Raw genomic sequence first — 24,871 nt, forward strand, 5'->3', positions numbered from 1 at the left:
GCTGCTCGCATCATACCCCGAGGTGTGAAATATATTATGGTTTCAACTGCTAATGCTAGCTCACGCGCTAATGTGGCAGAAATAGTAGCTAGCTGACGTAGCAAAACCCTGTCTTGAGCGGATAACGTCAGATAATTCATCCATCAGCTCAGTTTAGTGCTAGCTACCTGGCTAACGTTAGCTCACTGTAACCTCAGCATGAATCTGTCGTCCCCCTGGATGAAAGTGATTATGTGAAACGTGCGGATGATCTACAGTTTTTGTTTTATCCGTCTGTCCCTGACCCGGATCAGCTCACTCTTCATTTCCTGTCCCAGAGAAGGTTAAAGGTCGGCGCTCTCAAGTCTCTACTCACGATCTCGTCCTCCATGTCCCGGTTGAACTGGTGGATCTCGCGGGATGCCATGAGGTTGTCTCGCCGCTGCTGCAGCGGAGCCTGGAGGGCCTGGAACTTCTTCTCCACACCGATCCTCTGGCCGTCCACCTCCTCGGAGCCTTTCCCCTCCTGGCTGAGGGCCTGAGACTGGCTCTGCAGCTCGCCCACCTCCTTCTGACGCACCTCCACCTGGCTCTCCAGGATCTGCAGGAGCACGGCGAGACGTTAGCACGCAAGTTTGTAAAAACACATTCAATCCGAAGGAAATACAAACAAAACATTTAAGAGAAATACATGAAATAAAGTACATTTTAAACCAGAAACAAACAGTATTTGAAATTCTAACAATCGTGCGAAATAGGAGTGACCTTGAGCGTTTCCAGAGCTTTCAACCGTGGCTAACAGGATGCTTTTCCTTACGCTAACACGTCTCCTCGCTTGCATAAGTCTCAGCTCGTCCCGGCGAGGACGTGAGAGAGAAGAAACCTGTGTTCCTTGAGGTGCATCCAAAGGGTTGGAAGATCCTCGGTGAAGGTCGGGGAACGATTGCCGGGGAAAGAGAATGCGAGGAAACGTAAGCTAGCATAACGAAAAAGCACCCGCGGGTGTCTTCAGCGGACGTTCGGTTGTCAGAGATCGAGCTCCGTTCGCTGGAGGAGAGCGTGAGTGGACCTTTGAGTCCAGATTTGAGAAAATGAAATAAGAAAACAGAAAAGATTTGAAAGAAATAGCTACAAAAATGTTTTGACGAGGAGCAAATAAACAGAAGTACAAAATTGTGATAATGATGAAAAACAGAGGAGTCACATGTTTGGGCCTCAAAAAGAAAAACGATAAAGGAGAAAAATCAGCTTTTACAAAGATTAGAGACGCTTCTGAGGGCTGCTCTTATCTCCTTCTCCGCTCTGCAGAAATCTGCGTTGAGCTGTGAGAAATGGAAAAGGTCTAAAAATGAAAGTGAGGATCGTGTTCCAGCAGCGAGACGGAGAAACGACTGAAACGGAGAGTAAAAAACCTAAAAACAGGTGGAGAGCAGAGAGGAAGAGGAGGAGGAGGAGGGAGCCTTTCTCTCCTCTCTCACTGTACACTAATGATTTCATCACACACACACACGCAGGCACACACACACACACACATACGCGCACGCACGCATGCACGCACCCACACAGGACGTTGCAGCACAGATAAGAGAAATGAATCTGCTTTAATAGACTGAAAATACAAACATCATCCTCCAGATGGCTTCACACTCTACAGTTCTGTCTCACATACACACACACACACACAAACAAACACACACGCACGCACGCACGCACACACACACATGCATGCACACAAGCATGCGTGCGCACCCGTCTCAGCGTGAGCTCGTAACACTTCAAATGAAAGATTACATAACAGCAGTGTGTGTGTGTGTGTGTGTGTGTGTGTGTGTGTGTGTGTGTGTGTGTGTGTGTGTGTGTGTGTGTGTGTGCGTGTTGCTGCTGGGACAGATTATGTAAAGGCTGCTCAGACTCTCTTTTTCTTTCCGTTACTGTAAAAATGGAGAAATTCCTGAAGAGGTTTCCTTGAAGAATCCAACAGAATGAACTCATTTCACTTAATTTATGCAAAAATGGGTCAAACTGCAGGAGTTCATGACAACGTGACCAGTCACTGTTCGTTCAATATTAAATAACCAAATATAGAAGCACAGTTATGTTGCCTGGGTTGACTTAAATAACTTAAATAACCCCTCAGGCACCTAAATATGGGATTTACGAAGCTTGTTTGGAGCTTAAAGTTATAATTTAAATAGAACTAAAGCCGCTCTATGTGCTCGCAATTTTACGTCTCCAGAACTGCTGCCTCCATCAGTGAGTCTGCTCGTGTTATTGTGCGATTTTGGTGTTTGAAAGGAACAAAACTAACAAACACACTGACCCACGGAGGCAGCTGCATAACAGCACCTCCAGTGTTCTTGTGACGTAAAATTAGTGTTGTTGTCAAAGGTGTGTGGCGGCCTGGGAGAGAGCAGAGCATGGCTTTAATCCCCTCTGCATAAACTTAAACATGGCCGACAGCCAGGTGACCCTGTAAAGACAATAAATATGCTTTTAATGTTTCATGTAAAGCACTTTGAATTGTGCGATACAAACAAACCTTCGCTGCCTTCACGTGCTCTGGAACAGACGGTCCTTTCCACTAAACTGGAAATTACCAGTGTGTTGTGTTCAAGTGCGTTTGTTGTCGTAGTGGAATGAAACATGGCGGACCCAGAGATCCTGACCGGTTACTCCTGTGCTCCTCACCTGCTGCTTCTTGAGCAGGATGTTCACGGACGTGAGGTCTTTGCCGTATTCGTCTGACTGCAGCTGCCCCTCCAGGCCGGCCAGCCACTTGTCGAGGTCGGCGCAGCTCTGGGTGAACAGCTCCGCCTTGTTGGCGTCAAACAGACACTTGGCCTTGGTCTGGGTGGTGGACTCCAGGTCCTCCCACATGGTCTTCAGGGACGCCAGCTTCTCTTTAACCATGGCCTCCGTCTCGGGCTTCTCTGCCATCAGCGCCTGGCCGTCCTGGAAGACAGCACTGCGTTTAAACACACAGCTATGATCTGATAATAAAAGTGCGTAATAGTACTTTACTTCTAAGTCCAGCTCTCCCTCCCCTCCCCTCCCCGCCTCTCTTCCCTACCTTGTCGATCTTGTCCAGCCACTCCTTGTTGGACTGCAGTTCGGCCATGAACGCCTGGTGCTTGAGCCACTTGCTGTGGAGGTTCCTGGCCTCGTCGTACGACATGTCCTGAGCCGTCAGCATCTTCTCGTTGATCCACAGGGACAGCTGGACACACACACACACACGCACACACGCACGCACAGAAACTAAGAACCACAATACATTTGAAATGGAGGACTCTCTGCGCTGATGAGAGCGAGCGTGTTTTACCTCCTGGCAGTCCTGCAGGAACTTCTGCAGGTCTCTGTTGTCCTTCAGCCTCGTCAGCAGGTCGCTGGCGGCCGCTCGGTTCTTCTTGTGTCTGAACAACAACAGTCGATATGTTTAGGACGTATGCGAACCTTTCCTGCTGCACGCAACATTTTCAAACTTCCAGATTTAATAAAAGCTGCTTTTAACACCACTGAGCAGCTGATGCGGTGCAGCAAGTACTGCGAGTCATCAGAACGCACAATTATGCCTTAAAGCGTTTATTTTGTCCGACAAGAGGTGGAAAAAACCCACAAACTCAACGTCTGTCACGTGAAATTAACAAAATAAAGGTTTAGTAGATGACAAAAGACCTAAGTGAACATTAATATGAATAAAATGGTATTTTTTAACACAGTAACACAAATCCCCAGGACGGACAAACCCACAGCATCTCTGTCACCTCTGATCGATGGAGTCCACCTTCTCCTGGATGCGCTCGGCGTTGACGTTGCCGTCGGTTACCAGGCGGCGGCCGGTGTCGACCACGCCGCTGATCTTCTCCTCGTTGGCGTCCATGGTGGTCATGAAGTCCTCCTGCTTCTTGATGGCGGCCTCGGCCCCCTCCAGAGTGGTGGGCATCTCCGTGTGAGCCAGGACGTACTCCTGGGCACAAACACACAAACACACACACACACACACACACACATGAGGATGCAGCTGCAGACCATATGTGCACATGAGGTGTGCGCTCATCGAACACTCAGCCACCCCACAATGCATCTCTTCAAACTCTGGGATGTTGAACACAGTCAGACAATCGAGGAGGAGAACTTAATGTGCGGAGTTCAGCCGCTCGTGCAAAAATATAAAAACCAAATGTCTGAATTTTCGGTTTTGAGTTTTGTGTGTGTATTTCAGGCCTGTGTGTGTGTGTAACGTGATTAATAATAGAGTGAAAAAATGTAATTTCCCCTTGCGGGACTAATAATAATTCTTCTCCTTCTTCTTCTTCTTCTTAAATAAAGGCGTCCTGTTTCCTTATATTCTGACAGTGTGTTTTAAACGTGTTGCTGTAATGACGGACTTCCACCACCTGGTGGCAGCCTCTGGCCTCTGGTGGATCATCTCAAATAAATCCACTGTGACTTTACATTTATTCAAATCTTAGTTTTTCTGACCTAAAGTTCAAACTACAAAGTTTTTCAGGTAATGACACAAGAAGGAAAAGCAGGATATCCTCCTCAGTGTGTCCATTTAACAAATGATCGTCCTGCACAGGGTCAGGGGTCAAAGCCTATCCCATCATGCACTGGGTGAGCTGTGGTCTACACCCTGTCCCATAGAGTGTGTGTGTGTGAGTGTGTGTGTGTGTGTGTGTGTGTGTGTGTGTGTGTGTGTGTGTTAGACCAGATCTCTCTCACACACACACACAAACACAATATTGGACGGGCAGACGCCCAGTCAGAGATTTATCTGTTGATCACAGTGAGTGTGTGTGTGTGTGTGAGTGTGTGTGTGTGTGTGTGTGCGTGCGTGCGTGCGTGCGTGCGTGCGTGCGCAGCTCCACCCTGGATGTAAATCAGCAGAAGGATGATGCTGCTGAGCGTTTAGAGTCTTGGTATAAAGAAACATGGGGCGTGATCGGTAAATGCTTCCTTCACAGTTCAAAATACAAAAGAACAAAAGGAAGAGAGACGTTTCAAAGACAGTTTGAATGGTTAGAAAAATCTGTTCAGCCACTGTGGAGATGTCTAAAGTCATGCAAGCTGTCTGCAAACGTGAGGGAGGAGTCGAACACACTGACCCAGGGAAACCAAACATCTGATCTCGAGAAAAAGCATCACTGAGGACAGAAAACCCTGAAATGTCTCCTTAATAGGCGTGTTTCCATTAGGGTCGAATACCCTGAATAAGGCGGGTCCATCTCCTGGAAACGCACCTAATTTTGAGTCGCTGGAGCGGAGGTTCAAACCTCTGAGAGAAGCCCGGTTGCTGATTAGACGTAACTTAGCGGGATGTGACGCGAGTGAACGCCCATTTGAGCGTGAAAGCTTTCCGAGCGGCCCAATTTTACCCCGATGGAAACACGCCTCATGTGTCCTAAGGAGACGATATCGAGCTGTGAACCCTGGAGCGTACCTGGTTGTTGAGGAAGGCCTCGGCCTGCTTGGTGTCCCTGAGGAACAGCTGGTACGCGTGGGACTGGGACAGCAGGTTCTGCCGGTTCTCCCACATCTTGTGCAGCTCGTTCCAGCCGGTGTCGAGCGCCTGCAGCCGCTGGTGCAGGAACATGTACTGCGCGTCCGTCTGGCCCTGCGTCACCATCTCGCCCATGTCCCGCATCTTCTGGTAGTCCTCCTCGTAGTTGCGGATCTCGTTCTTGATGTTCTCGTGCTGGGCCAGCAGCTTCTCGGCCTCGGTCAGCGTGTTGGGCATGTCCTCCGAGGCGATGGCCGTCTGCGTCCGCGACAGCCACGACTGGAAGTCGTCCAGGTCGCGCAGGAACTGCTGCAGCTTGCTGGCCTCGCCCAGAGACTCCTCCCGGTTCTTCATGGTGTCCTGGAAACAGGAAACACAGAGTTTTGATCACCCATGAGCTCTCGCTTATGAGATAATGCAGTTTTTCCTAATTTTCTGGTGTTAAACAGATTTAAAGTGCTCCTGATCGTACACTGTGACAGATACTCTCTTACCCTCATCTCGTCCCAGACGCCGGTGATGCCGGCCAGACGCCCCTTGATGGCCTCAGACTGCTCCGGGTGTTCGGAGGCCAAGCGGTCCGCCTCCTTCCCCAGGTCGCCCAGCTTGTCTTCGATGGCGGCCAGGTCGCGCTCCATCCCCGTCAGTTTCCTCTGCAGAGCCATGACGCCGGCCAGGTCGTTCCCCAGCTCCTGTGTCGACTCGATCACCTGAGGGACGGAGGGAGAGGAAGAGTTCACGACCTCACTTTGATAAAGAACCTTTCAGACGCTCTGAGACTTCAAAACATTGATAATGAAAAGAAGAAGAGTTGATCATGAACCTTGTCATTTAATAATTTTCATTGTCTTGTTTCTATGCAGGGGATGATAATGTTTTGGAAGAACTGCTCCCATAAAGAAGAAGAGGAAGAAGGAGGAGAAAGAGGAGGAAGAAGAATAAGGAGAAGGAGGAGAAGGAAGAAGAAGAGCAAGGGGAAGAGGAGGAGGATGAGGAGGAGGAAGAAGAAGAAGCAGAGGGGGAGGAGGAAGAAGAAGAAGAAGAAGAGCAGGATGAGGAAGAAGAAGGAGGAGGAAGAAGAAGAGGAAGAGGAGAAGGAGGAGGAAGAAGAAGAAGAAGAGGAGGAAGAAGAAGAGGAGGAGGAGGAGGAGGAGAAGGAGGAGGAAGAAGAAGAAGAGAAGGAAGAAAAAGGAGGAGGAAGAAGAGGAAGAAGAAGAAGAAGAAGAGGAAGAAGAAGAAGAAGAGGAAGAAGAGGAAGAAGAATAAGAAGGAGAAGAGGAGGAGGAAGAAGAAGAAGAGGAGGAGGAGGAGGAGGAGGAGGAGGAGGAGGAGGAGGAAGAAGAGGAAGAAGAAGAAGAAGAAGAAGAAGAAGAAGAAGAAGAAGAAGAAGAAGAAGAAGAAGAAGTAGTAGTGCAGGCTACAATTTGAGGCGTGTTATCTTTTTTTTATCATATGTTTGTTTACATTCTGACTCTGTCACCACTGGAAATGTGCCAAAGTATCTGTCAGCAGCTTTGTGTTTCTGCTGCAGCTCACACTTTAAAAACCTTCTGCTGCGGTGGATTAAAGCCCGGTCTGGGTTCTGCTGGTACCTTGGTTTTCTCTTTGATCCAGGACTTGGTCTCGTTGCACTCCAGATGGTAGTTCTGGACGCCCAGAGCCGAGCTCAGACTGTCTTTCTTCTGGTCCACCAGGTCTCTGAACTGACTCCACCTGAACAGACGCACACAGGCTCAGTCAGGTGCTGAGTCACTTCATTTGGACCACCTGGATCAGTTTATTTACGTATTTAATCCCAGTTTATTTACATATTTAATCCCAGTTTATTTACACGTTAAATCCCAGTTTATTTACATATTAAATCCCAGTTTATTTACACATTTAATCCCAGTTTATTTACATATTAAATCCCAGTTTATTTACATATTTAATCCCAGTTTATTTACATATTTAATCCCAGTATATTTACATATTTAATCCCAGTTTATTTACATATTAAATCCCAGTTTATTTACATATTAAATCCCAGTTTATTTACATATTTAATCCCAGTTTATTTACATATTTAATCCCAGTTTATTTACATATTAAATCCCAGTTTATTTACATATTAAATCCCAGTTTATTTACACGTTAAATCTCAGATTATTTACATATTAAATCCCAGGTAATTTAAATATTAAATCCCAGATTATTTACATATTAAATCCCAGATTATTTACACATTTAATCCCAGTTTATTTACATATTAAATCCCAGATTATTTACATATTAAATCCCAGATTATTTACACATTTAATCCCAGTTTATTTACAAATTAAATCCCAGTTTACACATTAAATCCCAGTTTATTTACATGTTTAATCCCAGTTTATTTACACGTTAAATCCCAGTATATCTACCTGTTGAACCAAGTGTATTTCCCCTCCTTAGTCTACATGTAGTATATAGTTGTTTAATTCCCGTTTATCTACCAGAATAATCTCAATTACACCAGTTAAAGATGGTGTAAACGACCCGCTAATCCCAGTTTATGAGCTGGTTTAATCCCAGTTAGATTACCTGGTGTTGAGTTTGTCCTGCTGGGCTTTGATCTCCTTCTCGCTGGGATGTCCGCTGTGGATCAGTTGCCTGGCAACCTGGTTCACCACGGCAACCCGGGACGCCTGGTTGTTCATCTCCGGCTCCAGATTCTCAAACCTGCACAGACGGAGCGAAGACAAACGGGACCTTAAGCCTCTACGAGTGTTTAAAGAGCGACACGACACCGGTGCTTTGCTGCCCTCTGACCTCCGTCCACAACCGCCAGTGATGTCACAGGGTCACTGCGGCGAGGTGAGAAGCTAAACCACCTGTGTGTGTGTGTGTGTGTGTGTGCGGTCCTCACCGGTGCTGAACCACCTCCAGGTCCTCCAGTTTCTCGGGGATGTCCATGCTGTTGAGCCACTGCTCCTTCTCGTCGATCCACACCTCGCAGGCGTTGGCTTCGCTCAGCATCCTGTAGAGCGCCAGGGCGTCCTGCAGCGCCTGCTTCCTGAGCCGCGTCAGCTCCACCACCTCCTTGTAGCGCTCCTCGATGCCCGCCAGCCGGCTCTGGACCTGCGGATGCGCCGAGAGAAACCAAACACCACGAGTGAACGCAGAGAAGCTAACACCAGATGAGCAGAAGGTAAAGTTCTCGGCACGCTTTGGTTCCACGTTCGGGTCGCAGCCTCACCTCGTCCGAGCCGGCCTTCTCGGGCGACAGCGTGCGGGACTGTTCGTGCAGAGCCTCGATGACGGGCCGGTAGCTGCCGATCTCCTCGGCCACGTCCTTGTGTTTCTTCACCAGGGCCTGAGCGGAGAACTCGTCGTGGCCGACGTCCACGCTGGAGACGATCCGCAGCACGTCCAGCATCCACGTGTCGATGTCGTCGGCATCGGCCTGCACGGAGGAAAGGAAAATACCATCAGAACGAGGAAAGACTCGACAGATTTCATTTATCCTGCCGACCACGAGCTTCACACGCTACACGTGTTATTGATGCACGAAGAGAACAATGATACATTTGTTGTTTTCTGATGTTTGAAACAATGATTAGGATTTTTTCACGTCCACACAGCAGATGGAAAGTGTCGCTTCGGGCTTTGGAGACACTAAAAACAAATACACGCTACATAAGAGTGTCAATAGTTCACTGTTCACCTGGAACTGGTGCTGGTTGCAGGCCTCCTGCAGACGAGCCTTACGGACCGCGGAGAGACGCTCCAGAGCCGCCCACTGCTCCTGCAGAGAGAGAGGGAGAGAGGAGGGGGAGAGAGGAGGGGGAGAGAGGAGGGAGAGAGGGAGAGGAGGGGAGAGAGAGAGGAGGGGGAGAGGGAGGAAGGAGAGAGGGAGGGGGAGAGAGGGAGGAAGGAGAGAGGGGAGGGAGAGAGGGAGGAGGGAGAGAGGGAGGAAGGAGGAGAGGAGGGAGAGAGAGAGGAGGGAGAGAGGGAGGGAGGGAGGAGGGAGAGAGAGGGAAAGAGGGAGAGAGGGTGGAGGGAGAGAGGGTAGAGAGAGGGAGGAGGTAGAGAGGGAGGAGGGAGAGAGAGAGGAGGGGGAGAGAGAGGAGGGAGAGATGGAGGACGGAGAGGGAGAGAGAGAGGGAAGGGGAGAGAGAGAGAGAGAAAGGAGGGAGAGAGAGAGGATGGAGAGAGGGAGAGAGAGAGGAGGGAGAGAGGGAGGAGGGAGAGAGGGAGGAGGGAGAGAGAGAGGAGGGAGAGAGGGAGAAAGAGGGAGAAAGAGAGAGAGAGAGGAGGGAGAGAGGGAGAAAGAGAGAGAGGAGGGAGAGAGGGAGAGAGGGAGAAAGAGAGAGAGGAGGGAGAGAGGGAGAAGGAGAGAGAGAGAGGAGGGAGAGAGGGAGAAAGAGAGAGAGGAGGGAGAGAGGGAGAGAGGGAGAAAGAGAGAGAGGAGGGAGAGAGGGAGAAGGAGAGAGAGGAGGGAGAGAGGGAGAGAGGAGGGAGAGAGAGAGGGGGGAGAGGGAAAGAGGGGGAGAGAGAGAGAGAGAGGAGGGAGAGATGGAGGACGGAGAGGGAGAGAGAGGGAGAGAGAGGAGGGAGAGAGGGAGAGAGAGGAGGGAGGAAGGAGAGAGAGAGGAGGGAGAGAGGGAGAAAAAGAGAGAGGAGGGAGAGAGGGAGAAAGAGAGAGAGGAGGGAGAGAGGGAGAAAGAGAGAGAGGAGGGAGAGAGGGAGAGAGGGAGAAAGAGAGAGAGTAGGGAGAGAGGGAGAAGGAGAGAGGGAGAGAGAGGGAGAGAGAGAGAGAGGAGGGAGAGAGGGAGAGAGGGAGAAAGAGAGAGAGGAGGGATAGAGGGAGAGAGGGAGAAAGAGAGAGAGGAGGGAGAGAGGGAGAGGAGGGAGAGAGGGAGAGAGGGAGAAAGAGAGAGGGAGAGGAGGGAGAGAGGGAGAAAGAGAGAGAGGAGGGAGAGAGGGAGAAGGAGAGAGGGAGAGAGAGAGGGAGAGAGAGAGAGAGAGGAAAGTTAAAAGTTAAATAATACTTTCTGAGCCTTTGAGAGTTTTCACGTTGCTCTGAAGACCAAAGGCGCCGTTGCTCTGAGCGCAGCGTACCTGGATGTCCTGGATGCGTTCTTTGATCTTGTCGGCGCCAAAGTGGTCGTTGGCCACCAGCTCCTCGCCCTGCTTGATGGTCTGCTGCAGGTGGGCGGCGCGCCCGCTCATCTCGTCTTCGAAGGCTTTGTGCTGACTCAGCAGTCTCACCGCCCCCGTCAGGTCCTTCCCGTAATCCTCGGAGGACAGGATCTGCTCCTTCTCCCTGATCCAGCCCTCCTGCAGACCGCACACACACGCAGGCCTCAGAACACACGCGTGACTGCTGCCGCTCGTTTACACCGTGGTTATAATAAACGCAATAATTCACCTCTTCGGCCATTTCCCAGAAGAACTTCCAGAGGCGGCGCGACTCCTCGAGGCGAGCTCGCCGCTCAGCCGCCAGCTGACTCAGCTCCTGGTAACAGAAGTCCATGTGAGCGACTCGATCCCTGATGATCTGAGGGTCGCAGGGCTTATAACCTGAGAGGAGGAGGAGAGGAAGAGGAGAGGAGAGGAAGTGGAGGAGGAGAGGAGAGGAAGTGGAGGAGGAAGAGAAGAGGAAGTGGAGGAAGTGGAGGAGGAGAGGAAAAAGGGGAGAGGAAGTGGAGGAGCGAGGAAGAGATGAGGAGGAAGAGACGAGGAGGAGGAAGAGGAGAGGAAGTGGAGGAAGAAGAGGAGAGAAAGTGGAGGAGGAGAGGAAGAGATGAGGAGACGAGGAGGAGGAAGAGACGAGGAGAAGAAGGAGGAAGAGACGAGGAGAAGGAGGAGGAAGAGATGAGGAGAAGGAGGAGGAAGAAGAGACGAGGAAGTGGAGGAAGAAGAGGAGAGGAAGTGAAGGAGGAGAGGAAGAGACGAGGAGACAAGGAGGAGGAAGAGACGAGGAAGTGGAGGAAGAAGAGGAGAGGAAGTGTCAACAATTGAGACGATGAGATCTAAAACGTCTCCTCTTCATTCGTCCGTCCGTCCGTCCGTCTCACCGTCCATGTCGTCGGCGAACTTCTGAGCGTTGCGGTTGACGTTTCGGACGCGGTCGGCCTGGATGGCGATGTCGGCCTCCACCAGAGCGTGTTTCTGCAGCAGGTCCTCCACGCCCAGCAGGTGCTTCCCGTAGTCCTGAGAGAGCAGCAGCATCTGCAGGGAGACAGGGGTCAAAGGTTAGCGCGGGCAGAATCTACGGAGCGTTTACAGCCCCCGCCACCGCCACCGCCACCGCACACATGTAACCCCGACGCGTACCTTCATCTCGTCCATCCAGTCCATGATGTAGAGCATCTCCTGGAAGACTCTCTGCAGGCCCAGGTTCAGCTCCAGCCTCAGCCGGCGGGCCTTCAGCAGCTCCAGCAGGTACTCCCACAGCCGGATCACGTTGTCCTTCCTCGCCGTGATGCGTTTGATGTCGTGGTAATTCTCAGACTCCATCTCCCTCGCCACGGAAACCACCGCCTGCAGCAGTGAGGTGAGAGGAGGAGGAGGAGGAGGAGGAGGAGGAGGAGGAGGAGGAGAGATGAAGGTGCAGCAAAGAGACGGATGTTTCTAAACATGTCAGAAAAAAAGGCAGCGGGTGATGAACGCACCTCAACTCGCTCCTCGTAGGCGGCGATGTCCGTTTCTATGGCTTCATGTTTCTTTGTAGCCGCTTCTACGGCCTGGAGGTCAAATCCAAAGTTATCCTGGGGGAGGAGAGAGGAGAGGACACAAGGAGAGGACACAAGGAGAGGAGACGAGGAGAGGACACAAGGAGAGGAGAGGAGGGGACACATGGAGAGGAGACAAGGAGAGGACGCAAGGAGAGGACACAAGGAGAGGACACATGGAGAGGAGACATGGAGAGGAGAGGACACAAGGAGAGGAGACAAGGAGAGGAGAGGACACAAGGAGAGGAGACAAGGAGAAAAGGGGACACATGGAGAGGAGAGGACACATGGAGAGGAGAAGACACAAGGTAAGGAGAGGACACAAGGAGAGGAGGAAAGGAGAGGACACAAGGAGAGGAGACGAGGAGAGGAGGGGACACATGGAGAGGAGACAAGGAAAGGAGACGAGAAGAGGACACAAGGAGAGGAGACAAGGAGGGGAGGGGACACAAGGAGAGGAAACAAGGAGAGGAGAGGACACAAGGAGAGGAGAGGACACAAGGAGAGGAGAGGAGGAAAGGAGAGGACACAAGGAGAGGAGACAAGGGGAGGAGGGGACACATGGAGAGGAGAGGGCACAATGAGAGGAGACAAGGAGAGGTGGTAAGGAGACAAGGAGAGGAGAGGAGGAGATGATAGGAGGCAACAAGACAAGAACAGTAAAGAGGAGAGGACACAAGGAAAAGAGACAAGGAGAGGAGACAAGGAGAGGAGTAGAGGAAAGGAAAGGAGACAAGAGAGCAGAGGACAGAAGACGAGGAGAAGAGAGACAAAATAAAAGAGTGATGAGAGAGGAAAAGAGAGGAGAAAGAAAAGAAGAACGTTATTTCCACATCATCCATTTGCACCATTTCTGTGCGTCCACAACATTGAAACGGTGAAATTCTTCAGTGAAACCAGAAACCGCGGAACAACGGCGGCCTGCGTTAGCCTGCGTGCGCCTGGTTACCTGGGAGACGAGCCGCTGGTTCTCGCTCAGCCACGTCTCCCTCATGGCGGCTTTGCGGTCGAAGCGTCTGGCGAGCTGCTCCAGCTTCTCCTGACGAATCAGCTCCGTCCTCAGAGCCAGCTCCCGCTCGTGCTCCGCCTTCTCCAGACGCTCCCACGCCTGACAACACACACACACACACGATACACACACACACACACAACATAATATCAGTACGGCTATTATTATTATTATTTTTATTATTAATGTATAGTTTTCTTTTCTTGTACTTACACACGTCTTTGAGGTTGTTAATATTGATTTATATTTTCATGTAGATGGAATGTTTTTTATTTTTATTTATCTATTTGTTTGTTTATTTATTTGTTAATTTATTTGTTTGTTTATTTATCTATTTGTTTATCTATTTGTTTATTTATTTATCTATTTGTTTATTTATTTATCTATTTGTTTATTAATTTGTTTATTTATCTATTTGTTTGTTTATTTATTTGTTAATTTATTTGTTTGTTTATTTATCTATTTGTTTATCTATTTGTTTATTTATTTATCTATTTGTTTATTTATTTATCTATTTGTCTATTAATTTGTTTATTTATCTATTTGTTTATTTATTTGTTTGTTTATTTATTTATCTATTTATTTATTTGTTTATTTATTTATCTATTTATTTATCTGTTTGTTTATCTATTTGTTTATTTATCTATTTGTTTGTTTATTTATTTATTTATCTATCTATTTATTTATTCATTTATTTGTTTATTTATTTGTTTATTTATTCATTTATTTATCTATTTGTTTATTTATTTATTTGTTTATTTATTTGTTAATCTATTTGTTTATTTATTTGTTTATTTATTTGTTTGTTTATTGGTTTATTTATTCATTTAGCACAATTTGAAAAAAAATACACAAATACTGACAAAGAACACAAATAACATGAAGTGCGAGAGGCAGAAAACCCAGTGGGCTGATTTGAAGCCTCTACCTTAATAATGTTAGAATATTAAAATATTATAAGGAAACACACATTAACCTGCACAAAATACAAAAATAAAAACTACATAAAGTAATAAGTTAAAAGTAACAAATTATATATATTAACAAAAAATAATAACATCAATATAAAAGCAAAGAACGTGAGAATATAATGTGTAAAAAATTAACAACAATACATGAAAAAAAGCCATTAACTGATCTTTTCATGCGTCCCTATAACGTAGATAAGTGAGTGTGAGTGACCTTGTTGATGTCGGAGATGAGTTTGCCCTCTCTGGGGGTGTAAACCTTCTGGTTGTTGGCTCTCATCTTACTCTGGATGGTGAACAGAAGCACCTCCAGGTTCCCCTTCTCTGTGAACCTACACACGCACACACACACACACACACAGACACACGCACACGCACACGCACACACACACACACACACACACACACACACACACACACACACACACACACACACACACACACACACACACACACACACACACACACACACACACACACACACACACACACACACACACACACACACACAGACACACACACACACACACACACAGTTCAGTTTTTGAAAACAATATAATGAAGTCTCATCCAACGACACAAACTGAGAGGAAAGGGTACGAGGAGAGGAGAGGACGCAAAGAAAGGAGACAAGGAAAGGAGACAATAAGAGGAAAGAGGAGAGGACGCAAGGAGAGGAGTAAAGGAGACAAGTAGAAGAAGCAGGAGAGGAAAGGGCACGAGGAGAGGACACAAGGAGAGGAGGAAAGGGGACAAGAAGAAGAAAGAGGAGAGGACACATGGAGAGGAAACAAGGAGAGGAGAGGAGGAAAGGAGACAAGAAGAAGAAACAGGAGAGGAGACAAGGAGAGGAGGGGACACATGGAGAGGAGACAAGGAGAGGAGGGGACACATGGAGAGGAGACAAGGAGAGGAGAGGAGGAAAGGAGACAAGAAGAAGAAAGAGGAGAGGAGACAAGGAGAGGAGAGGAGGAAAGGGGACAAGAAGAAGAAAGAGGAGAGGAGACAAGGAGAGGAGGGGACACATGGAGAGGAGACAAGGAGAGGAGGAAAGGAGACAAGAAGAAGAAACAGGAGAGGAGAGGAGACAAGGAGAGGAGAGGAGACAAGGAGAGGAGAGGACACATGGAGAGGAAACAAGGAGAGGAGGGGACGCAAGGGGAGAAGACAAGGAGAGGAGGGGACACATTGAGAGAAAACAAGGAGAGGAGGAAAGGAGAGAAGAAGAAGAAGGAGAAGAGGAGACAGACTTTTTGAAAACGATATAATGAAGTCTTAACCAACGACACAAACTGTGTCAACTCAAAAATGTCAAAAATCAGCAGCCGTTCTGACACTTTTACAGAATCGTTTAAGCTAAACACTGATTGATTTAGCATCCACTCTAATTGGACTGACTTTGGGGGCTTCTCCACGGTGCGGTACGTGTTGAACGCCTGCAGCTGCTGCTGGACTCCCACCAGAGAGTTGGCGAACTTCCTGTTGTTGAGGATGATGATGGTCTGTTCGATCCACTCCAGCAGGTCGGACGCCAGCGACTCGTACTTCTCGATCATCTTCTCCGTCTCGATGGCGTTGTCCAGAACCTTGAAAATGAGAGAAGAGAAGGAGACGTGTTTTTAAAAACAAAAAAAGCTCAGCACGCTCTTTACTGTCCGCTGAGGTGAGACCGGAGGGGCGTGGTCACCTTTCCGATCCTCTTCCCCTCCACCTTCAGAGCCTTCATCTTGGAGAAGTAGTGGTAGTAGGTGACCACGTAGGTGATGATGGACTTCTCATCAGGGTGGTCCACGCTGATGTCTGCACACATGGAAAACGGAGATCAGAGTGTATACTGTATGAAAATGCAGGTGTGTGTGTATGTGTACTCGTTTACCTGTCTAAGAGTGGACTTTGCCACCATAACATATTCACTTAGAGGACACTTCTTGCAAACAGGGGACATTTTTAAGTATAAACCCCTCTGGTGAATGGTTTCCAACTTATGACCAAGTGGGGAATTTCTGTGTGTGTGTGTGTGTGTGTGTGTGTGTGTGTGTGTGTGTGTGTGTGTGTGTGTACGTGCACGCTCTCTCACCCTCGGCGTCCAGCAGCTTGGTGAGCCCCAGGTGTTGCTCGGCCAGGTTGAAGGCATTCTGCAGGTTGTGGTGAGCATTTGATTTCTTCAGCTTATCAAAATCGATCAGGTCCGGTCTGAAGGCAAGAATGACATTCAAAAACAAACATTTATTTATTAGTAAATAAAATCAGTAACCAACAGACATGTACAGACGGACGGACGACCTGAAAAACACAATACCTCTGGCCACCGCTGTCGCCTGTGATTTTACTACTGTAGCTTGTAACGTTAGCGATCTAACATTAAAGGATGTGGATATGTTCCTATTATGTAACAGTTATCTTCCACGGTGTGTTCATGTTTTTCATTCTTCAACGTAAAAATACAAAAATAACTGCAGGTCAAGTGGCGGTCAGTCAAACACAAAACCCCAAATGATTAACGGTCACTGACCAGAAGTGGAGCAACTTTAGACACAAAGACAAATGACACTGTTGTTAGCGTTATTAAGCGTGGCGTGCACAGGGAAAGGCTTCAGGTCTCAGTGTGGTTTGAGGGAAAGAGTCTGCTGACTGCTCAGCTGAGGCTCTGCACTCGTTAAAGAACAGACTGTCCGCACTGTTACCGCAGAACACGCTGTGCATGAGGAATGATGTGATGTCGAAGTCACTTGAGTTTGTGGATGAATACATTTTTTCATGTGATTAAAGCAGCTTTCATGTGCTCATTTTTTTTTGCTTTGCTGGTGGGCAAGAAAGTCCCGGTGTGCGGTTTTATTATTTATTTAAAACAATAAAAGTTCATTGCAAACATTTGTAAACATGATACAATTTTTAGCCTGTATGAGAACAAAGTAAAAAACAATGAAAGAAGTGCTCTATGTTCTAAATGGACATTAGTATCGGAGAATAAGCATTGAGTTGGAATCAGTAAAATACAATAGTGTAGAATAGCAGCAGGGATATTTTGGGATCAAAAATAGAGAAATAGAAATGCAACCCATTATTTTAAAGTGGAATATAACGGCCTATGTGACGCAACACTACCTGGATCTCATCTGTTTGGGCTGCATCTGGCAATGACTCATTTAACTTATTCTGGTCTAGGTTATAGTTGCCGTCTGTCTGTGGTATACAATGTTGTTATAGTCCAGAAGACACCCATAACGATACAAGTCCAGTCCCACAATTTTAGAACGTAACAAAATCTGTGAAACTTATTTGGCTCAGGTGGGACAAAGACATTATCTTATCTGGATGTTATTGCCACGTACGAGATATTTAATGTGCAATAGCAGTAGTGGTCCTAAAGCAGTGCCTGTGTGTGGATGGATGTGCTGTGTGCTGAGCCAAAGCCCGAGGTCCTACCTGTGTTTGTGGATCAGAGCGTTGAAGGCCATGCCGTCTCTCCAGCTGGTGCTGAAGTTGTGGATGTTGACGTTTGGATATCTGGACAGGAAGAGGAAATCACAGCTTGTCAGTGCTTCTGAAAACTGTATTTCACACTGTATCACACTACATTCATTTAGAGATGTTCCTCGACGATAAAGACTGACAGGGTCAAAAATTATGGCCAATCTGTTACTTCGAGGAGAGCAACAGTGCCTCCAGGGGGGCTGATGGGAAATGTAGTGTGAACTTTGGAACACAAGCAGTGACCTGTAGATGTTAGAGACAGATTTTTAAACGTGTGTGTTGATTCTCACCCCGCTGTCTTCATCTGACACCAGAGCAGCAGAGCATCTTTAGCCGACTTCTTCTCCTTGTTGTCCTCCGTCTCCACACTGATGTCCTGGATCTGAGGGACACACACAGTAAGAGCTGGGGTTACAAACTTTAAATGAGAACGAAAAACACTCGCTTTTAATCATATTCAGTTGAGGTATCTAAAAAAAAATGGTTAAATGGACTTATATAGCACCTTTTTAGTCCTCTGACTACTCAAGGTGCTTTCACAGTGTTCGTCACATTCACCCGTTCACACAGACATTCACACTGATGGCAGTGGACATCTACATACCATCTAATCTGACCATTCACACCACATTTACACACCCATGTGCAGCACAGGGAACAATTCAAGGTTCAGGGACACTTCCACATGTGGAAGGTGGGGATTGAACCGCCGATCTATCAAATGTAGGACGACCCACTCTGTGAGTGAGCCACAGTCGCCCCATCTACAAAAGTAACTGCAGAGTCAGATTTAGTGTGTACAGTAATGGCCTTTTTGAGAGTTTGACGATTGATTTCACGCATTAATGACACACTTTCAACTTTCTGTTTTCATTATTAAGTTATTGAATATATTTTTCCTTCATTATTGAACATAGCGCAAACTGCAGACCCATTTATAAATGAAACCAGATAAGTAACACCACAGCATGGAGAGGAAAAAGATTCAATTTAAATTACAAAATGAGTGAATTTCATGCCATCAACAACAAGATAATAACCATAAACCTGAATGTGTGAGGGAGAAAATTGCAATCTTGAAAACAACAAAAAAATGCGGTATGATTAAATATCCCAGCTATGAGCGGACAGAGCGAGTAGTTTGAGCCTCGTTTTCAAAATAACCATCATCGGGTTCAATGAACAACAAGAACCTGTCTTGCCTTTCCCCTCGTTTTCCCAAAGGGCCTTGAACGCAGCATTAAACCGTTCAACGCAGATTAAAAAGTAAACGTACTTCCGCCCCCTGACTTCCATAACGAGACACGAAAGATGATTAAACACATCATCACAGACGCTTTTTCACTCATGCATGGGTAATCCAGTCAGAGGGAGGTCCAACGCCGACACAACGCGGTCTCACGGTTAAAAAACACATCTGCACCGCCACACTAACCAGGTTACCGATTCTGCTCATTGGTCCGGTTCTTTATCGACTCCCTCATTGATTACTGGTTAATTTTTGGTCAAAAAAAGCTGTTTTTTTACACGTCACAGCAATTTAAATGAGTCTTCACTCTCCAAAATGCTTTCTAAAATTGTCCTGACTCTCCAAACACGTCCTCCTTTTCCAAAGGAATCATCACGATCAGACCTCCGCACACGCCTTTTCAAGCATCCTCACATCCAGGACATTCCCTCTACTCCCAAACTGTTGTGCGCTGTCCTGACAAAGATCGAACAAGAGCGTGCGCACACATGCAAACGTCTCACCTTCATCGACGGACATCCATACGTTTCAGTCCGACAGGAGCGGGAGCCACATCTGAGCCACAAATCAGCAACATCAACACCGCCGAAGCATATATGACGTCTATGTACGTCTGTCAATCCGCCCCCAGCTCCATTTCACCCACTGCCGGATTTAAAACCACTAAAAAGTGTTTTTTTTTTCCTCCTTTAATCCTCACGGCTTATAAAAGCTAAATCCTTTCCACCCAACTGTTCACTCTCCCCGAAGATGACATCATTGTCTGAGTTACGTTGCAACGCCACCGACATACAGTAAAACGACGAGTGTGTGTGTTCAGGTGTTTACCAGGTTTTTATTTACTGACTTGAGTGAGTTAGATGCACATTTTGAAGCTCAGGGGTGTGTTGAGGCAAAAAGGGGCAATTTAACAGTCTTCTCACTTTAAATATAACTTGAAAACGTCGAAAAAACAGTAAAAAATGAAGTAATTTAACTAAAAACTCTTTAGTCTTTCAGTAAATGATTCAAGATGTGACCATTTTAGAATTACAAATGATTTCACATTACGCCATCTCTGCTTCTTTCTATATTTGCAGGAATGATGTGGAGCCTTGTCTTTTAAATTTAAAACATAAATGATGATTCTGTGTGGAGTTTGCATGTTGTCCCCGTGTCTGCGTGGGTTTTCTCCGGGTTCTCCGGTTTCCTCCCACAGTCCAAAGACGTGCAGGTGTTCGGTTCATTGATGACTCTAAATCACCCGTAGGTGTGAATGGTTGTCTGTCTCTGTTCGTCTCTATGTGTCCTGTGATAGACTGGCGTCCTGTCCAGGGTGGACCCCGCCTCAAACCCGATGTCAGCTGGGATCGGCTCCAGCCCGCCGCGACCCCGACAGGGACAATGAATGTGATAAGGATGCAAAACAGCAACAGCAACTCCCTTACTACACGTGAAAGGTAACAGCCAGGAGGAGGCCCGAACATAAGCACTGTCCTCCTTAATTTTAAGATAACTGTGTTATGTGAACGTTCCTTAACTCAAAGGGATTTAGTGTCAGCAAAGATACTACCCTTGATTAGGCTAACCCTACGATCACAATGGATTCATTTAACCTTCAAAGATACAAAATAGTGAACGGTGTAACACTGAACGCCGGAGGAAGTCTTTTCTTCCTGTGGCCATCAAACTTTATAATTCATCTACAGGTCAGGTGAGGAACAGTGGAGACACTGTGTCCTGAGCAACTTTATATCACTTTAGATCATCACTGCATCACTTTGTCACTTTATATCATCACTGCATCACTTTATATCATCACTGCATCATTTTATTGAGTTGTACTGTAACTTAGTTCAATCAGAAATGCTGCTACACTCTAACACCGTTATCACTTATCGCTCCTTATCACTTATTTAGTTTGTACTTATTTTATTTCAACTAGCTGCTAAACTGCACGCTGCGTATGTTGTATAAACCTGCGTCTGTTGCACTCTGTCACATTTAGTTATTGTTTGATTTGATTCATGTTAGCTTTATTTTGATGTGATTTATGTTTTTATGCTTATTGTCACTCTGATCCTTTCCCATCTTTGTGCTGAAACTGTTGCACAATCATTTCCCTCGGGATAAATAAAGCTTCTTGAATCTTGAATGGGATTGAACCCTCTGATACTGTATGTGCCCTTTATGTCCCATCTGGGCCTTGTCAGTATTTTTAATTCATTGTTTCTGGGGATGCAACAATATCACAGCCTCTGATTTACTGTAAGAAGATCATGGCCTAGATGGGGTCATCTAGAAGTCAGTCACTGAGTCACTTTTGGATTCAAAATTGCACAATTCCCTGAAAACGGAAGGTGATAGACTAAAAGGAAGGTAAGGGACTAAGGGCGCCCTCACACTGTCCATCCGTACCGTGCCAAAACAGGTTCCACGGGTAAAGTCTAGTTCCTTTGACCAGTGTGAGTGCAACCGTACCACGTCTAGGAGCGGCACGCTTGCCGTCCACGGCCCGTTTGGGAGAGGTGGGCTTTAGTAAAGCACGTTTGCACATGTACGAGCACGAGCGTGCGCACGTGTACAAGTACCCTAAAGCATGGGGCACGGTACGGATGGACAGTGTGAGTGCGCCCTGAATGACCATCAGCTGACATCACTGAGTCAGTTAACATCATCTTGAGATGCAAACTTGCGCAGCTGCCTCTTACCTGGAATCGGAGGATGATGGTCCAGATGAGCCCCAGGGTGAGGCGGTGGTTTCCGTCTACGATGTCGTGGGAGCCCATGTTCTCCAGGTGAACCCTCTGCTCCTTCAGGAACTGGAGAGCCTTGTCCACGTTCTCCAGACAGTGGATCCTCATCCGACCCTTGGTGGGTTTCGGCTGTAACAAAAAAAAGTTTATTTATAATTTTCCAAAAAACAGGAAGTGAGCATGAAGAACCAAACAGCTGCGGACACGGCTGAGCGGTCTCAGAACCAACACTTTATGCCTCGATTGTGTTGTCGGTTGACTTTAAGTGGGTTTTATCATGCAAGAGAAGAATTTTTACTACATTTACAATATTAATAAAATTGTCTTCTCAGTAGAAACAAGTATACGTAGATACCATATGCCGGTCCCTAGCTTGAATGCTATTCTACTGTTGCATACAGAGTTTTCTAGAGAACACATCTCTACTGTTGTATGATCGACCGCTGCAGAGCTGCAATATATATATTTTAAAGTCCATCTGTTTATTAAGCAGCCTCTGCATCATGTCTGAGGGCGCACTCACACTGTCCTTCCGCACCGGGCCAAAACAGGTTTTTCGGGTCAAGCCTAGTGCGTTTGACCAGTGTGAGTTTCACCGCTCCATGCATAACTGCGGCCAGCTGGCCGTCCACGGCCCGTCTGAGAGAGATGGGCTTTTGTAGAGCACGTTTGCACATATACGAGCACCAGCGTACGCACGTGTACGAGCACTAGCACGAGTACCAGCATGAGCACGAGGCCTACTGATGTATCAGAAGGAGGGACCATGCGCGGACATTTAAAACAATGGTGGTGAAAGGTTCACGTTGGTGTGATGTGGAGGTGGAGTGTTTACTGCAGATTTGGTCGATGAAAAGATTCAAAAACAGTCGACAAGACGCACAAAAACTCCGAGGTCTACGGAAAGATCTGGAAACAAAGCCACGCATCGCCATGACGTCAGCAATGCGTGTGACGTGTTACGGCGTGATGACGTATAGGCAGCAAGAAGCATTCTCCGAGGCCCAGGTAGTGTGAGTACAAACGGGCCTGGAGGGGGGGACAAGGACCCTAAAGCACGGGGCACGGGACGGAGGCACAGTGGGAGTGCGCCCTGAGTGATACATGGAGGATTAAAGCCACAGGATGTTCTGCAGGAGTAGAGCACTGATGCAATTAACACGGATGTAATAACAATAAAATATAAGTCCATCTGGTCAGTATCTACCTGTAAACTAACTTCCATCTGCTTCCTCTCCTCTGCTGTGAGTTTTCCCATCCATTTAAATATATTATGACTGATGAAACAGACATTTATAGAAATAATAAATGATAAATGATATTATAAATAACAGCCATAATGTCCATCTTGCTAGATGACACTGACCTGTTTAGCTTAGATGTTGTTTGAAATATAAATAAGCCAAAAATACAGTAATAATTAAACAACTATAATAAAATAAATGTCAGAGCAGCGACGTTACATCCTGCAGGGCCGTCCACGCCACATGTCCTCTGTCCAACACTGACCGTCTTACAGACTACGCACCAGGACGCCGGCCAACAATAACACTGCACTGTTTGCTTTTCCTCACAGAGACGCGTAAACACAGAGTGATTCAGGAGCTGGACTCAAACCAGAGATATTTTGGACCGTTGTCTGCTGGAGTCACAAATCAAACAAACCACACGAGAGATTCAGACGTCAGCGCTTTGTTCCAGGAGAGCAAACAGAAATGGTTTTACCTGCACTGACGGTTTGGTGCTGATCTGAAGGCTCTTTTTAGACCAGACCCCGATGCCGAGTCACTAGATTTAGTTACAGAGGTGCTGGCTTCCCCCTTTTTGTTCTGTACTGTAATTTACTTTTCACGGCTAGAGTCTGAATACTTTGTCCACCACTGAACTTAAGTCCCCAGGTCTTTTAGGAAGTCACTGAGCCCGTTTTATAAATGTGTATTTAAAGATTTACATCTTCAGAACTTGTTGAGAGACTAAGGGCGCACTCCCACTGTGCCTCCGTCCCGTACCCCGTGCTTTAGGGTCCTTGTCCCCCCCCCCCCCAGGCCCGTTTGTCCTCACACTACCTGGGCCTCGGAGAATGCTTCTTGCTGCCTATACGTCATCACGCCGTAACACGTCACACGCATTGATGACGTCATGGCGATGCATCGCTTTGTTTACAAAAGCCCGCGGCCTTTTGGCTGCATAATGGAAAGCAGCGCAGAAAACATGGTAACATTTTTGGCTTTGTGGTTTATTTGGACTCATTGTGATGTGGCGGGACGTTGCAAGGTCCCTTTTTTCTGTGTCCGAACAGGCATACATAAGATGACATCAGAACCGTCGAAGGCCTCGTGCTCGTGCTTGTACACGTGCGTGCGCTCGTGCATGTGCAAACGTGCTTTACAAAAGCCCACCTCTCCCAAACGGGCCGTGGCACTGGTCAAAGGAACTAGACTTTAGCCTAGGAAAAGGTGCTTGGGCACGGTACGGATGGACAGTGTGAGTGCGCCCTAACATGTTGGTTTCGTCTTCCCATGGGGTTTGTTTACAGTAGAATAACAGCGTAATCCTGGTGCACTGCGTTAAAGACAAACTGCTCTACATCTCACTAATGTCCTCTGAACCAACAGAAACGACCCTTTAAATCCTCTGCAGTTTGGAAAACAGCCGCTCGCTCTCAGATTCTTCGGCTGCTCCCGGAGGCGTTTTGGCTCCATGCAAAAAGTTACTCAATGACTCCTTTCACAACTCTAACACCCCCCACACTGTCTCCCACTGTTATCCCCTCCAACCATCCTGCTCACCACTCCACCAGCCCTCTGCTGCTCTGCTTTATTCCCCCTTTCCCCGTCTTTCTCTCTACACGTCCACCCATTCTTCCTTTCTCTTTCCCTTTGCTCGTCACTTTCCCTTCCCTCTCTCCCTCCTCCGTGAACATACGGCGTGCCACAGACTTTTTGGCTCCCTGCCCTGACAACACACACATAAAACTGGTAAAATAAAAGAGGATAAATGGTGCAACATAAATGTAAAATAATCCGTCAATTCCCGGCCGACTGTGTGGCCTTTTCTCTCTCTGCGTGTGTTTGACAGGTCGTGAAAAGACCGGATGACAGCAGAGAGTAGAGCTGAAGAGGCCGGAGAGACGACGAAGAAGAAGAAGAAGGAGAAGAAGAAGGAGAAGAAGAAGAAGAGGAGGAGGGGAGTTTGGCTCGGAGCGCTGGAAGTCACAAGGCGGGGGGTGAAACTGGGACCGTCAGAGCTTAAATGT

The 24,871-nt window shown here is 47.2% G+C and overlaps 1 protein-coding gene across 2 annotated transcripts in view; it reads right to left on the reverse strand.

The window, feature by feature from the left end:
* Positions 1-24,871, reverse strand: part of LOC310953469 (spectrin beta chain, non-erythrocytic 1-like) — a 129,391-nt gene that overhangs the window by 24,993 nt on the left and 79,527 nt on the right. For both annotated transcript variants that reach the window (XM_083922509.1, XM_083922508.1), the window contains 25 exons: positions 21,571-21,744; positions 17,922-18,013; positions 17,584-17,664; positions 16,235-16,350; positions 15,845-15,957; positions 15,556-15,743; positions 14,372-14,489; positions 13,130-13,288; positions 12,121-12,216; positions 11,783-11,989; positions 11,524-11,677; positions 10,875-11,026; positions 10,565-10,783; positions 9,168-9,248; positions 8,700-8,906; positions 8,370-8,581; positions 8,045-8,182; positions 7,075-7,195; positions 5,977-6,192; positions 5,423-5,842; positions 3,744-3,946; positions 3,302-3,392; positions 3,050-3,196; positions 2,668-2,931; positions 356-580 (listed from right to left, as the gene is read on the reverse strand). In XM_083922509.1, the coding sequence (XP_083778635.1) occupies positions 356-580; positions 2,668-2,931; positions 3,050-3,196; positions 3,302-3,392; positions 3,744-3,946; positions 5,423-5,842; positions 5,977-6,192; positions 7,075-7,195; positions 8,045-8,182; positions 8,370-8,581; positions 8,700-8,906; positions 9,168-9,248; positions 10,565-10,783; positions 10,875-11,026; positions 11,524-11,677; positions 11,783-11,989; positions 12,121-12,216; positions 13,130-13,288; positions 14,372-14,489; positions 15,556-15,743; positions 15,845-15,957; positions 16,235-16,350; positions 17,584-17,664; positions 17,922-18,013; positions 21,571-21,744 (4,194 nt within the window). The remainder of the gene's footprint in view (positions 1-355; positions 581-2,667; positions 2,932-3,049; positions 3,197-3,301; positions 3,393-3,743; positions 3,947-5,422; positions 5,843-5,976; positions 6,193-7,074; positions 7,196-8,044; positions 8,183-8,369; positions 8,582-8,699; positions 8,907-9,167; positions 9,249-10,564; positions 10,784-10,874; positions 11,027-11,523; positions 11,678-11,782; positions 11,990-12,120; positions 12,217-13,129; positions 13,289-14,371; positions 14,490-15,555; positions 15,744-15,844; positions 15,958-16,234; positions 16,351-17,583; positions 17,665-17,921; positions 18,014-21,570; positions 21,745-24,871) is intronic.

Source organism: Echiichthys vipera (assembly GCF_963691815.1).
Source record: "Echiichthys vipera genome assembly, chromosome: 11".
NCBI classification, from domain to species: domain Eukaryota; kingdom Metazoa; phylum Chordata; class Actinopteri; order Perciformes; family Trachinidae; genus Echiichthys; species Echiichthys vipera.